The 13,121-nt window shown below is 55.3% G+C and overlaps 1 protein-coding gene across 12 annotated transcripts in view; it reads left to right on the top strand.

Moving 5' to 3' along the window:
• The window catches only part of PTPRS (protein tyrosine phosphatase receptor type S), a 94,006-nt gene extending 88,107 nt beyond the window's left edge, over positions 1-5,899 (top strand). For all 12 annotated transcript variants that reach the window (XM_045990105.1, XM_045990106.1, XM_045990108.1 and 9 more), the window contains 7 exons: positions 56-341; positions 524-702; positions 1,409-1,535; positions 1,724-1,849; positions 3,517-3,671; positions 3,840-3,975; positions 4,567-5,899. In XM_045990105.1, coding sequence (XP_045846061.1) covers positions 56-341; positions 524-702; positions 1,409-1,535; positions 1,724-1,849; positions 3,517-3,671; positions 3,840-3,975; positions 4,567-4,635 — 1,078 coding nt within the window. In that variant the 3' untranslated portion in view covers positions 4,636-5,899. The remainder of the gene's footprint in view (positions 1-55; positions 342-523; positions 703-1,408; positions 1,536-1,723; positions 1,850-3,516; positions 3,672-3,839; positions 3,976-4,566) is intronic.
• Positions 5,900-13,121: the final 7,222 nt, after the last annotated feature.

Genomic DNA, 13,121 nt, shown 5'->3' with positions numbered 1-13,121 from the left:
CGCTCCCGCCCCGGGGCCTCCCGCGGGGGCCCTGACCGCCGTGCCGTCCCCGCAGTGCCGGCGTGGGCCGCACCGGCTGCTTCATCGTCATCGACGCCATGCTGGAGCGGATCAAGCCGGAGAAGACGGTGGACGTGTACGGCCACGTGACGCTCATGCGCTCGCAGCGCAACTACATGGTGCAGACGGAGGACCAGTACAGCTTCATCCACGAGGCCCTGCTGGAGGCGGTGGGCTGCGGCAACACGGAGGTGCCGGCCCGCAGCCTCTACGCCTACATCCAGAAGCTGGCGCAGGTGGAGCCGGGCGAGCATGTCACGGGCATGGAGCTCGAGTTCAAGGTGGGAGGGGCGGCGGGGGGCGGGGCTGGGTGGAGGGGCGGGGCCTCGGCGGGGCGGGGCGGGGCTGTCCCGTCCCCGCCCCACACTCCATCCTAGCGCGCCCGCTGGGAAAACACAGCCCCAGCCCCCAGCTGGAGGGACGTCCGTGCTGCTGGTGACCCCCGCCATCTTCATCCCCACAGCGCCTGGCCAACTCCAAAGCCCACACGTCCCGCTTCATCAGTGCCAATCTGCCTTGTAACAAGTTCAAGAACCGCCTGGTGAACATCATGCCCTACGAGAGCACGCGGGTCTGTCTGCAGCCCATCCGCGGGGTGGAGGGCTCCGACTACATCAACGCCAGCTTCATCGACGGCTACAGGTACCTGCGCTCTGCCCCCTCCGCCCAGGGGTCTCCAGCCTCACGTGGGAGACGGAGCTGGACACTCCGCCGGCCTCTGGGGGTCGCGCTGAGTGGGAGGGAATCTGGAACTGTGTATTTAAGGGATGGCCGTTGTCTGTAACATGGTTCCGTCTGTCCTTTGTACATTGGTGGTTTTCGGTCTGAGCAGTTCTGCCACCCAAGGAAATTGGGCTGTGTCTGGTGACATTTTGTTAGTCATAACAGGAGGGGGGCGGGGGGAGGCGGGGGCGCTGTTCAGCGCCCCACAGTGCCAGTCACAGAGAATGATCCTGAATGTCGGTGCCGAGTTGAGAATTCCCAGCTAAAGGACAGTGTTGGAGAAGGTCCTGCCAGCACAGAGGCTGCCGGGTGACCGAAATCCTAGCGCGTTCAGACTCCTGGAAGGAGTTGGCTGGCCCTCCACGGGGTGAACGGGGAGGCAGGAGAGGTTAGCAGGCGTCCTGCCGCCTCCGCGGGGCACTGGAACTCACCCTGAGGCTGAGGGCTTCAGTGCAAAACGGGGTTATGGGGAGGCTTGATGGGGTGGGGGATGGGGCGCTGGCCGGCAGCTCCTGGGGAGGCAGGGACGTGGCAGGTGGGACCCGCTGGCGTGGGCATCGGGCCGGCCCCCCGCCTGGGCCTGCATGTCACCGCCGGCCGCGGTCTCACACGCCCCGCACCGCAGGCAGCAGAAGGCCTACATCGCGACGCAGGGGCCGCTGGCAGAGACCACGGAGGACTTCTGGCGCATGCTGTGGGAGAACAACTCCACCATCGTGGTGATGCTCACCAAGCTGCGGGAGATGGGCCGGGTGAGCCCCGGACCGGGGGGGCGGGGGGGGGGGGACAGCGGGTGAGCCCCGGACCAGGGGCAGGGGCTGAGCCCCGGACAGGGAGTGCGGGGGGGACCGGGTGAGCCATGGACCAGAGTTGGGGGGGTGACCACGGACTGGGGGCGGGCCTCAGGCCGGGCTGACCACAGCTGCCGTCCCCTCCACAGGAAAAGTGTCACCAGTACTGGCCAGCCGAGCGCTCCGCCCGCTATCAGTACTTCGTAGTGGACCCGATGGCTGAGTACAACATGCCTCAGTATATCCTGCGGGAGTTCAAGGTCACAGATGCCCGGGTGAGTGTGGGGAGGGAGAGCTGGCAGATTCTGGAATCCCGGTCCTGCTGCACAGGTCTGGAGGGGGCTTTCCTAGTTGAGGGTAGAAGCAAAGGCCCGGGGGTAGAATCAGGCCCTGGGGGTTGGGTTACTGAGAAAACCAATCACTCCCAGCACCAAACAGGTAGGAGAGAGCGCCGTGTCCCGGTGTCGACCCCACAGTGTGCTGGTGTAGGAGGCGAGAGCGGTTCCCCGGGGAGGACGGCGTGGCAGTGCTCCAAGCGGGGCGGGAGGGGCGGGAGAGACGTGCCACGGGGCGGGGCGGTGGGCCATGGAGCCCCAGACTGGAAGAGGGTCACGACCGGCAGGGCTGGGTCTCAGCACCATGCCGGGTCGAGGAGAGCAGCGGGTCGGTGCTGCTGGTGGGTGAGGATTCCATGGAGAAGGAGGGGGGCACGTTGCTGGCAGCTGGTAGAGACCGGCAGAGGCAGGGAGCCCTGTGGGGAGACGGAGGATCCCTCCGTGGTGGGAGAGGGGGTGGGATGATGGAGCGGGTCGGTCACGACCTTGCCAGTGGGTGGCAGAACCCAGCTAACGACCACCGTGGTTGGCCATTGCCGTGGGTGGTGTGAGCCGGTGCCGTGGGATCGGTGGGACGTGGGACCAGAGAACCCGTGGGTGGCGCTGGGGGATGTGGCGGAGGGAGACAAGCTCGGACGGGTTTGGGTGGGAGGCAGGCGGGATCGCAGAGTGAATGCAGGTCACGGAACATGGTCCCCCAGGTCGGCCGAGGGGGAGCTGTTCTCAGCCACGGCCTAGGGAGAGACGCTGGGATTAGGGCAAGCATTTGGCCCACGGTGGGGTGGAGGAAATTCGTGGAAAACGACATTGGGTAACAAAGAATGACGAGCGCTCGCTGAGCAACACTGTCTCTGCCGCTGATGGTACGAGACCGAGGAAGGTGGGAACAGAGGCCGTCAGGGTCGGGGTCTCTCTGGATGGCACCCTTTGGGGGAGAGCACGTGATCGGGAGCGCTGATGGGGAGGGAGAGGGGGAGGAGGTCCACGGAAGACGGCGCCCGCAGATGGTGAACTGCGGGGAAGGGGCCATTGGGTCACCGCGGCTGGAGGCCGGTGGAGAGTGACGGTGTCGGCTGGCATTGCTGGGGAGTTGGGGGCAGGGGCGGGCCGAGAAAGTGCAGGGGAGGTGGGGGGGTGGCGGCCACGGATTAGGAGTTACCAGCCGTGGGTGGTGAGAGGTGGGATGATGGTGTCGGATGGTGCTTTTTAAGGGACAGACGAGAGTGAGGGTTGGGCAGACAGTGGCCCTGTGCTGGGTGGCGAAGGGTGGGAGATGCCGCGTGGAGCTCGGAGGCGGCGGATGGGGCTGAGCGAGGCAGGTGTCCGGTGCACCACGGGACGGCAGCCGACGGTGGCCTGGGACGCCACTTTGGCCGGGCTGGAGCTGTGGCTTGGCGGGCGGTGGGCGGTGACATACGAGAGGACGTGACCACCGCACGCGGGGGTTCAGATAGGGAGGAGCACGGCGTCGGCATCCTTAGGTGCTGTCGGACGGCGAGCCCCCCAGAGCAGGCGGCGGGATGGGGCGAGGGTGGCGTTGGCTGGAGACGGCATGGGAGGCCCGCCTGGCGGGAAGCCGGCCGTGACCGTCGCTGACCTCATTCCAGGACGGCCAGTCCCGGACGGTCCGGCAGTTCCAGTTCACGGACTGGCCGGAGCAGGGCGTGCCAAAGTCGGGGGAGGGCTTCATTGACTTCATCGGCCAAGTGCACAAGACCAAGGAACAGTTCGGCCAGGACGGTCCCATCTCCGTCCACTGCAGGTGAGCTGTCCCGCGCGCCCCGCTGGGAAAACTGAGGCCCAGCAAGCGCCGCTTCGAGCCTCGCCCAGGCTCGCGGGTTGGGGCTCTCTCCGGGCCCCAGGACGCGGGCAGTGATGGGGGGGCCTGCAGGGCACCCAGCCCTGAACGGGCTGTGCTTGCCCCCACCAGCGCCGGCGTAGGCAGGACGGGCGTGTTCATCACGCTCAGCATCGTGCTGGAGCGCATGCGGTACGAGGGCGTCGTGGACATCTTCCAGACCGTGAAGATGCTGCGGACCCAGAGGCCGGCCATGGTGCAGACGGAGGTGAGCGCCGCGTGCGGGGCCCCGGCGGCCAGCCCCTCCCCACCCCCACCCCCCCTCGGTGTCCTCAGCTGTGAGATGGGTGCGCACAGTCAGCCTCCACTCTGGGTTGTCGTGGGCACAAGTTCCTCACCAGCCAGCGGGCCCCACGGGGGAGGAGCCCGACCTTTTGACACAAGAGGAGACTGAAATCCAGAGCCGAGAAGCAGCCCGCGGAGTGGGCAGAGAAGCACGTGTCCTGGCTCCAAAGTCTCAGTGGGTTCAGGGCTCAGCCGGGACCCTGAGACGGGCCGGAGTTCCGGAAGCCCCCCCCCATCCCCACCCTTCCCTGGGGTCACATGTGGGGCATCCAAGTGTCCTCCAGGCACTTCCCGGCACTGGGGAGGCAAAGCCGGAGTCAGACCCCCAGCCCCGAGCACCCTGCTGCAGGGGGAGGGGGCTTCAGGCAGGTAGAGGGAGGCCGTTCTGGGGCCAGAGCCCAGCCCGTGCGACGCTGCCCCTGCAGGAGCCCGGCAGCGGGCTGGCTCCCGAGGGCAGTGGGGAGCCACAGGACAGTGGGGGGCCCTGACCGAGCCCTCCCCCCGCCCCCCGCAGGACGAGTACCAGTTCTGTTACCAGGCGGCACTGGAGTACCTCGGGAGCTTTGACCACTATGCAACCTAAAGCCATGGCCGCCGCCGGCCAGACTCCACCGGCCCGGATGCCTCCACCCCCGCCGGGTGGGCCCCCCGAGGCCTGGACCCCCGGCGGCCAGGGCGGGAGGAGGCAGCGGCCACATGTCTGCGCGGTCCAGGAGCGCCGCGGCGCCCGAGCCCCCCTGCGCGGTGCCCAGCAGCCCCCCTGGCACCGGCCGCCGCCTTCCGATACTTGGCACATTCCTCATTTCCTTCCGATTCCGAACGAGAGATTCCTGGGGGGGGTGGGGGGCAGGGAGCAAGCAGGGGCTCTCCCCGGACCCAGAGGCGGGTGGGGCCGTGCGCTGGAGCCCCGGTCCTCCGGGGGAGCCCTCCTGCCCTGCAGCCTGGGGGCGCCGCCGGGCCGGGGGTGGGGGGGGTGCGAAATTCAGCTTTCTTTTCAGACTCCGTGTAACCGTATCCAGTGACATTTCTTTTTTTAAATAGTGTATTTTTTTCTTTTTTTTTTTTTAAGAAGAAACAAACAGAAAAAGGAAAAAAAAAAGACTCGCCAGTCAACAGATTTAAAAAGAACTTTGCTTATTCCTGTTCTGTTCACAGACTAGTCTATTTTTTCACCGTAGAGAACGTTTCTGTGTGATGACCCCATTCATAGGTGCGGGCGGGGGGGGGGGGACCCCTCAAGACCCGCCCCCGGGGCGCCTGGCTTCCTCCTCCCACCGCCGCTGCCCTGGGGAAGGTGTGCCTCGCTCAAGGACAGGGGGCCCTTGTGCTCTTGGTTTCTTCCTTTTTCCTTTTTTTTTTTTTTGCATTTTTCTTCTTTTATTCTTTTTTAATTCTGGGACATATCAAAGACCGGTCTGATGGGGGGAGGTGGGGGGAAGTAGGGGGCTCCGGCCCACCAGCGTCAGGTTCAGAAACCCACCGGGGTGGGTGCTGCCGCCGAGGAGAGGGCAGTGACCCCCACCCCCGCCGCCTGAGCCCCCTCCCCCGTCTCCTGCCCCTGAGGAGGAGGAGGACTGAACAAAATTGGGGGGAGGGTCCCCGCTTCTTCCGGGAGAGAGAGGCCATGTTCTGCCCGGATCAGGGACCCTTTCCCCCTGGGACTATGGGGCAGAAGCAGAAGGATGGGATTCCCCACCCCCCACCCCTGAGCAAGTGAGTTTTTCTCTTTGTACAAGAGCGGGTCTGCCGTTGCTTTCAACACTGTTTATTCAAACGGAAGCAGCTGGGGGGTTTTCCCACCTCGGCGGCTGTAGACATCGACTTTGTATTAAAGGAAGATCGTCTGACCCGGCCGGTGGTGGAGTGTTTGTCTTGCCCGCGTCCCTCCCGCCCGTCCCGTTCCATCCCTGGGGCGGGCAGGTGCTTGCAAACCTCATGCGTCCTCATTCTGTCATGCCAACGGTCTGGTAAGGAAGGCGGCCCAGAGAGGTAGCGCTGCTTGGCCAAGGTCACACAGGGCCTGAGGGGCCATCGTGGGCCTGGAGCCCGGAACCGAGGCTTCACGTCCTCAGTGATCATCGTGACCACGGCCGGGCTCTCTGAGGTCCGCTGGGGGAGTCATCAGCCTGATTTACAGATAAAGGAAACGAGCTCAGAGAGGGACAGACGTCAACGCACAGTCATACAGTGGGTTTGAAGCGGGGCTGGGATTCACGCCCTGGTCAGTCTCCTCTGTGGCCGAGGGGTCAGTGACAGAGTGGGGTCCCTGGAGGGGGCTTGGGGTTGGAGCCCCGAGTCTTCCCATGCTGGAGGTCACCCGGTGAGTGGATACAGACGCTGGGGCTTAGAGGTGGGGGACGTGGGTCCACGCCCTTGCCCTCCTCACTCCCTGCCCTGGCAGGTGCTAAACGAGGCTTGAGCGATCCTGCCCACGGTCATAAGATGGGGACGTCTTCGTGAGGGCGGGGACCGAGCGTGGGAAGGGGAGGTCGTGCAACTGGAGAAACCATCCGATCCCGCAGCTAGAAAGAATACGTGAAGGTGTCACTAAGGCCAATGCCATGAATAAGCTTAGCGAAACAGATTCATCCGATGGTCAGTCCCCGCCCCCGTGATTCTCGCACACACACGGAACTTGGTGGAGATCCCCACAGATCCCGAGAAACCAAACCGTGGCTGGAAGGAGTCGGTTGATTCCGTGACAAGGTTAGCCTCACGGGAAGTGCATTTCTAAATAAGGCGTAAGTGGAGAGAAGGAATCAGCATGGAAAGCTCAAAGCCTTTGAAAGCGAGCAACTGGTTCCGTGACTACCGCACGCCGTGAAATCGGGGGGACGCACAGGGGTCCCCAGAAGAACACGTGCAGACTCTTCCCTTCTGTGGTCTCCCGAGCCATTGAGGCAGAGTCTAAATAGGGCCTCCCCATCCTTCCTGGAAACCGCACAAGGAGCATCTTCGGGGGAAGTGAATGTGTGTGACCCTCGACTCATGGGCTCAGCCCTTGAGATGCTCCTGCTTGTGGTGGTAGGAGATGGTGGGATTGATCTGAAGGCTTCCGGGAAACTGAGGACCTTAGGGGATGGCCTCGACCCACAGACATGATCACCGAGACGGCATCTCCAGTCGCCTGGGCCCTTCCCACAGGCTACCATAGCATCCGCCCCCCTTCACTCAGCACGTACTGTATGCCTGGGTCATGGAGTCTCATTTAATCCTCCAACAATGCACCGGCGGACAGATAAGGAAACTGAGGCTCCAGCAAGTCAGGTGCCTCACCCAGGATCACACAGGCGGCGGGTGGTGAAACCTGGACACAGAGCCAGGTCTGCCCATTTCCCACAGCCGCCGTGAGGCTGGTCCACCTGCCTGTGACCAGCCTCGCCCACACAGGGCAGCTGCGGGCTTGAAGGGACAGAGACTAGAGCAGAACCCATCAGCAAGCCCGTCACCGAGGGGCCAAAGCATTCTAGGGCCCTGGGGGGCCGGGGACAATGCACACTGTCCTAAACAGCACCCCCTTAACGTGTTTAAAGCAAAGACGCCCCCGAGAAAGAAGTCAATCAAACCACAGCAGGGCAGGGGACTGAACTGTCAAAACAGTCAGGACGCTGAGGAGATAATACAACAGCCAACGTGATCAGACCCGCATGGACAGGACTCGGTACCCAACAAACCAGGAAGGTACGTTCTCTCCAAACACTTGGAGCCAGCCAAAAACCAGACCCCGTGGGAGGCCATAAAGGTGAGCACAACATTCAGACTTCACGCACTAGCCCCAACACTATAAAAATTACGAATCGGTGTCGATCCGAAGTTGCTCGGGTCCGCGGGGTTGGGAGAGCTTAAACACGAGTGGAAGGCAAATCGTACCTAAAGTACAGGATGTTTAGAGCTGGGTGGTGAGCCCGTTGCTAATGAAAACCCAAACTGCACTCCGAGGTCAGTTTGAAGTCTTAAACGCATTTGTGGGGAGAGGGAGCTCACTGAAATAAGCAGCCAAAGAAGGACTCGGAGGGAAATACGTAGCCTTTATCTCAACTCGGAAGGAAGATAACTGAAAGTAAACTAGGTAAGATTTCACTTCAATCATCTACCCAAAAAATACCAACCCAAGGAAATTCTAGGGAAAATATTAAGAAAATCAGAAATTAGGGGCACCTGGGTGGCTTGGTCAGGTATGCGTCTGACTTCCGGTTTGGGCTCAGGTCATGATGTCAGGGTCCTAGGATGGGGGGGGTGCTGCTCCCTCCCCTTCTGCTCCTGCCCCCACTCCCAAGCTCTCTCTCCCTAAAATAAATCTTTTTAAAAAATCAAATTAAGAAATGGGGAACCACAGCAGCAACAGACACAAAATAATATAAAAAGCTGAATCTCTGGAAACACCCATAAAAAGAGGCAGACCCGCGGCAGAAAGACAGTACAAATAAACATTAGGGGTGGCGTTAGGGGTGGCGGGGGACCGACGCCTCTTGCAGGGGAGACATTTTAAAGGATGAGCTTACACCACGTGTGTACAACTTTATGCCACTAGCTGCATGAAATGGTAGAAAGAACCCAAGATAATAAACACCCAAATGAGAACGAAGCCACGAAAAAGTGAGTCACCTTCGGAAATACTGAAATGATGGTCGAACATCTATTCCCCACACAAGGCGCCATCCCAGACGGTTCTTCAGATAAGCGAGTTTTCCCAAATCTTCAAGAAGAGAAGACTTGCATCTTCTATAAACTGCTTCAGCTGTTAGAAACACAGCGCTCAAGCTACAACAAAACCTAAGGGAAAACAATAGGACATCCTGCCAATGTGCCCAGAGGCCAAAATGCTAAGAAAATACTGGCAAACCGAGCATCTCTTTAACAGAACAGGATGCTACGGGTCAGCAGGGAAAGAGGGAGAAAATCTACTCCAACCACAGCGAGAACCAGTGCTGCCTCGAAGAACAATTTGACGGTATCAAGTGGAAGGTAGACATCACCTCGAACTCAGAAACCTGGATAGTATCTGATATCTGGATAGACACTGTAGCGGGGGCCTGAGAAGGCATATACAGGTACAGCCGTAATGAGATTGTATTTTTCGTTCGTAAAGATTTTATTTATTTGGGATGCCTGCATGGCTTCTGGCTTGAGCTCTGGCTTGAGCATCTGGCTTGAGCTCAGGTCATGATCCTGGGGCCCGGGGGCAGAGTCCTGCCTCAGGCTCATCACTCAGCAGGAAGTCTGCTTCTCCCTCTCCCTCTCCCCCCTTGAGTAAATAAAATATTTACCCAAAAATTCATCTATATGGCAAACCTACCCCCAAACAATCTACTGATTCAATGCAATCCCTATAAAAGTCCCAATGATCTTTTTTTGCAGGAATAGCAAAGTCAAATCTCAATTTCTTTTTGAAATTGCAAAGGGCCTGGAATAGACAACACAATCTTGAAATAGAACAATAAACTTAGAGGACTCACACTTCCTGATTTCAAAACTTAGACTAATCAAAATACTGTGATATTGGCATAAGCACAGACATATAAATCAGTGGAATAGAACTGAGAATCCAGAAAACCCATACATCTATGATCAATAGATTTTTCTACAAGGGTGTCAAGGCCATTCAATGAGGAATGAACAGTTCTCTTTTTTAAATTTATTTATCTTTTGAGAGAGAGAGAGAGAGAGAATGGGGGGTGGAGCCACAGAGGGCAGAGGAAGAGGGAGAGAGAATCTGAAGCAGACTCTGCAGTGAGAGCAGAGCCCAAAGTGGGTCTCGATCTCACAACCTGAGCTGAAACCAAGAGTCGGTCACTTAACCAACTGTGCCACCCAGGTGCCCCAGAGAACGAACGGTCTTAAACAAATGGTGCCGGGACAACTGGAAATCCACATACAGCAGAATGAAATTGAGTCTCTACCTCACACCATATCCAAAAATTAACTCAAATGGCTCAAAGACCTTACTTAGAGGTAAACTATGAAACTCTTAGAAAAACTCATTGATAAGCAAATGCAGGATAATTGCTCCCTTTTGGTTAAAAAAATTTTCAGAAAAAGGGTATACAGGTATATCCAACTATGTGTAGTGCTTTATCTTTTTTTTTTTTTTTTTTTTGGTGTTTTACTTCTTAAGTTAGGAGGTGAGGATGTGCTATTATATTACTTTTGTGCATCAGGGATACAGAATAATAAATCTATCAATGGGAAAGGGGAGAAATATCACCTGATTTAAAAAAAAAACAACTTGGACACCTGGGTGGCTCAGTGGGTTAAGCCTCTGCCTTCGGCTCGGGTCATGATCTCAGGGTCCTGGGATCAAGCCCTGCATCGGGCTCTCTGCTCAGTGGGGAACCTGCTTCCCCCTGCCCCCCTTGCCTGCCTACTTGTGATCTCTCAAATAAATAAATAAATAATCTACATTAAAAAGCTAAAAATAATAAACAACTTCTTTACTACTTGGTAATGTTGAAATTTTAGAAGAAGAGTTGGCAAAGTACGTTTGTAAAGAACCACTTATAAATATTTCAGCCTTTGCAGACTAGAAGGCTTGGGTGCAACCAGTCAGCTGGGCTGCTATGTCACTGAAGCAGTTCCAGGTAAAACAAATGGGCGTGGCTGTGTTCCAATAAAATGTGATTTAGAAAAATGGGCGGGGGCTTGGCTTTGGCCCCCAGGCCATGATTTATACACATGTCAATCCCTAATTTACGAACATGTCCATTGTATTCAGAAATGAAACAAGGAATATCTATTATCATACAACTGTTTCATGTAATACTAGCGATGCCAGCCAATGCAATAAGATAAGAACAAGAAATGAGTTACATGTGTGACCAAGACAAAGCTTTTAATATTGCTGAAGATACGATTGCCTACCTAGACAACTCCAACAAATCATCTTAAATTGTATTAGAAGTAATAAAGAAGCCCAACAAAATACTGATTATGAAGCCACCATAAAAAGTCACTGGCCTATTTCTGAAACTGATGCTGCTCAACTGAGAACATTCCAGCCACAGATAGCTCTGATCAATTTTTTTTTTAAAGATTTTATTTATTTGACAGAGAGAGAGTAGGCAGAGAGGCAGGCAGAGAGATAGGAGGAAGCAGGCTCCCCGCTGAGCAGAGAGCCCGATGCGGGGCTCGATCCCAGGACCCCAGGATCATGGCCTGAGCTGAAGGCAGACGCTTAACACACTGAGCCACCCAGGTGCCCTCTGATCAAATTTCTTGTCAGCTGCTCAGCATGTTCATATTTAGACCTTTGTGACCATTTGCCCACAGGCCAGAAGAAAGTAATTTTCCATACAAAAGAGGCCCAGGGGCGCCTGGGTGGCTCAGTCAGTTGAGCCTCTGCCTTCAGCTCAGGTCATGATCTCAGGGTCTTGGGATCAAGCCCCCCATTGTTGGGCTCCCTGCTTAGTGAAGAGCTTACTTCTCTCTCCCCTAGCTCATGCTCTAGCTCCCTACCTCTTTCTCAAATAAATAAATAAAATCTTTGGAGGTTCTGGGTGGCTCAGTGGGTTAAGCCTATGCTTTGGCTCAAGTCATGATCTCAGGATCCTGGGATCAAGCCCCGCATCGGGCTTCCTGTTCAGCCGGGAGCCTGCTTCCTCCTCTTTCTCTGCCTGACTCTCTGCTTACTTGTGCTCTCTCTGTCAAATAAATAAATTTTTTTAAAAATCTTTTTTAAAAAGCATAATACTATTTAAAAAATAAAAATAAATAAACTCTTTTAAAAATAATAAGAATAATAAAAAATAAAAGAGAGATCCACCCAGTTCCCACACGTGGCATTTGAGCCTGACTGCAAAGTCAGGCAGAATTCACTGGTTCTTCTCTACCCTTTTTGCATAGCCAGTTAGCGTTCTCCCTCTGGGTGTCTGGTACTTGTTTGAAAGAAAGGATTTTTTTTAAGTCATTGTTTTGTACCACTGTGATGCACACAAGTATTACCCGGTATAAAGTTAGCTATGAGATAGAAGCTTCAGAAAAGAAGGAAGCAAGGGAGGAAATTAATAATGACAACAACAATAATACCGTTAGTGGGTGAAAAAGATGGATGGAAAACAGGATATTTGCAGAGTCTCAAAGCATCTACACACAAGATGCTTTTTAATTACAAAGGGAAAAGAAAGAACTTTACAGTGAGGATGCCTGGCCAACAAGACTTTCACCAAGTGATCAAAGTCAACGCCTCCCCAACGATGAGATATTCCGACATCACATGCCTCCTGATACACTGCACTGAGAAAGACACGGTATTGTTTCTGTGATATTCTCACTGCCAAAGGCACCATCCCAATCGAATCATGAGTAATCACCAGGCAGACTCAAGTTAAACCAACCATACCCTGTAGAGTGTTGAGACTATGAAAGACCAAAGAATGACGATCTGTCACAAATCGCAGACTAAGGGAGCATCATGACAAAATGCAACTTGGGGCTCTGGATTGAATTCTGAACCAGAAAAATGACATGAGAGACAAAATGGTTAAATTTGAATAAAGTCTGTAGATGAGTTACTGGTATTGGGTTGATGTTAATTTCGTGGTTTCAGTCAAGGTTCTGGGTTTATGTGAGATGTTACCATTAGGAGAGGCTGAGTGAAGACCACACAGGAGCTCTACTATTCTAGCAATTTCTTTGTGGGTATAAAACTATTTCAAAATAAATTGTTATAATTTTCACTGAATTATAATTCACATACCATATTAAATTAGCTTCCAATGTACATGATAGTGATTCAATGTTTTTATACATGATGAAATGGTCACATGATCGGTCCAATTAACATCTATCACCATAGAAAGACATTTTTAAATTTTGTTTATTTATTTGAGAGAGAGAGAGAATGTGTGAGCGAATGGAGGAGCAGACGGGGAGGGAGAGGAACAAGCAGATGCTACACTGAGCAGAGAGCCTGATGCGGGGCTCGATCCCAGGACCCTGAGATCAGGACCTCAGCCCAAGTCAAGAGTCGGATGTTCAACCAACTGAACCACCTAGGTGCTCCCACCATATAAAGTTATTACAGTATTATTGACGGCGTTCCTTATGCTGTACATACACCCTGTGACTTATTTC

The sequence above is a fragment of the Meles meles genome, chromosome 20 (assembly GCF_922984935.1).
Source record: "Meles meles chromosome 20, mMelMel3.1 paternal haplotype, whole genome shotgun sequence".
Classification (NCBI taxonomy): domain Eukaryota; kingdom Metazoa; phylum Chordata; class Mammalia; order Carnivora; family Mustelidae; genus Meles; species Meles meles.
Note: the sequence above shows the minus strand (reverse complement) of the source record. Positions and strands in the feature narration are given on the sequence as shown.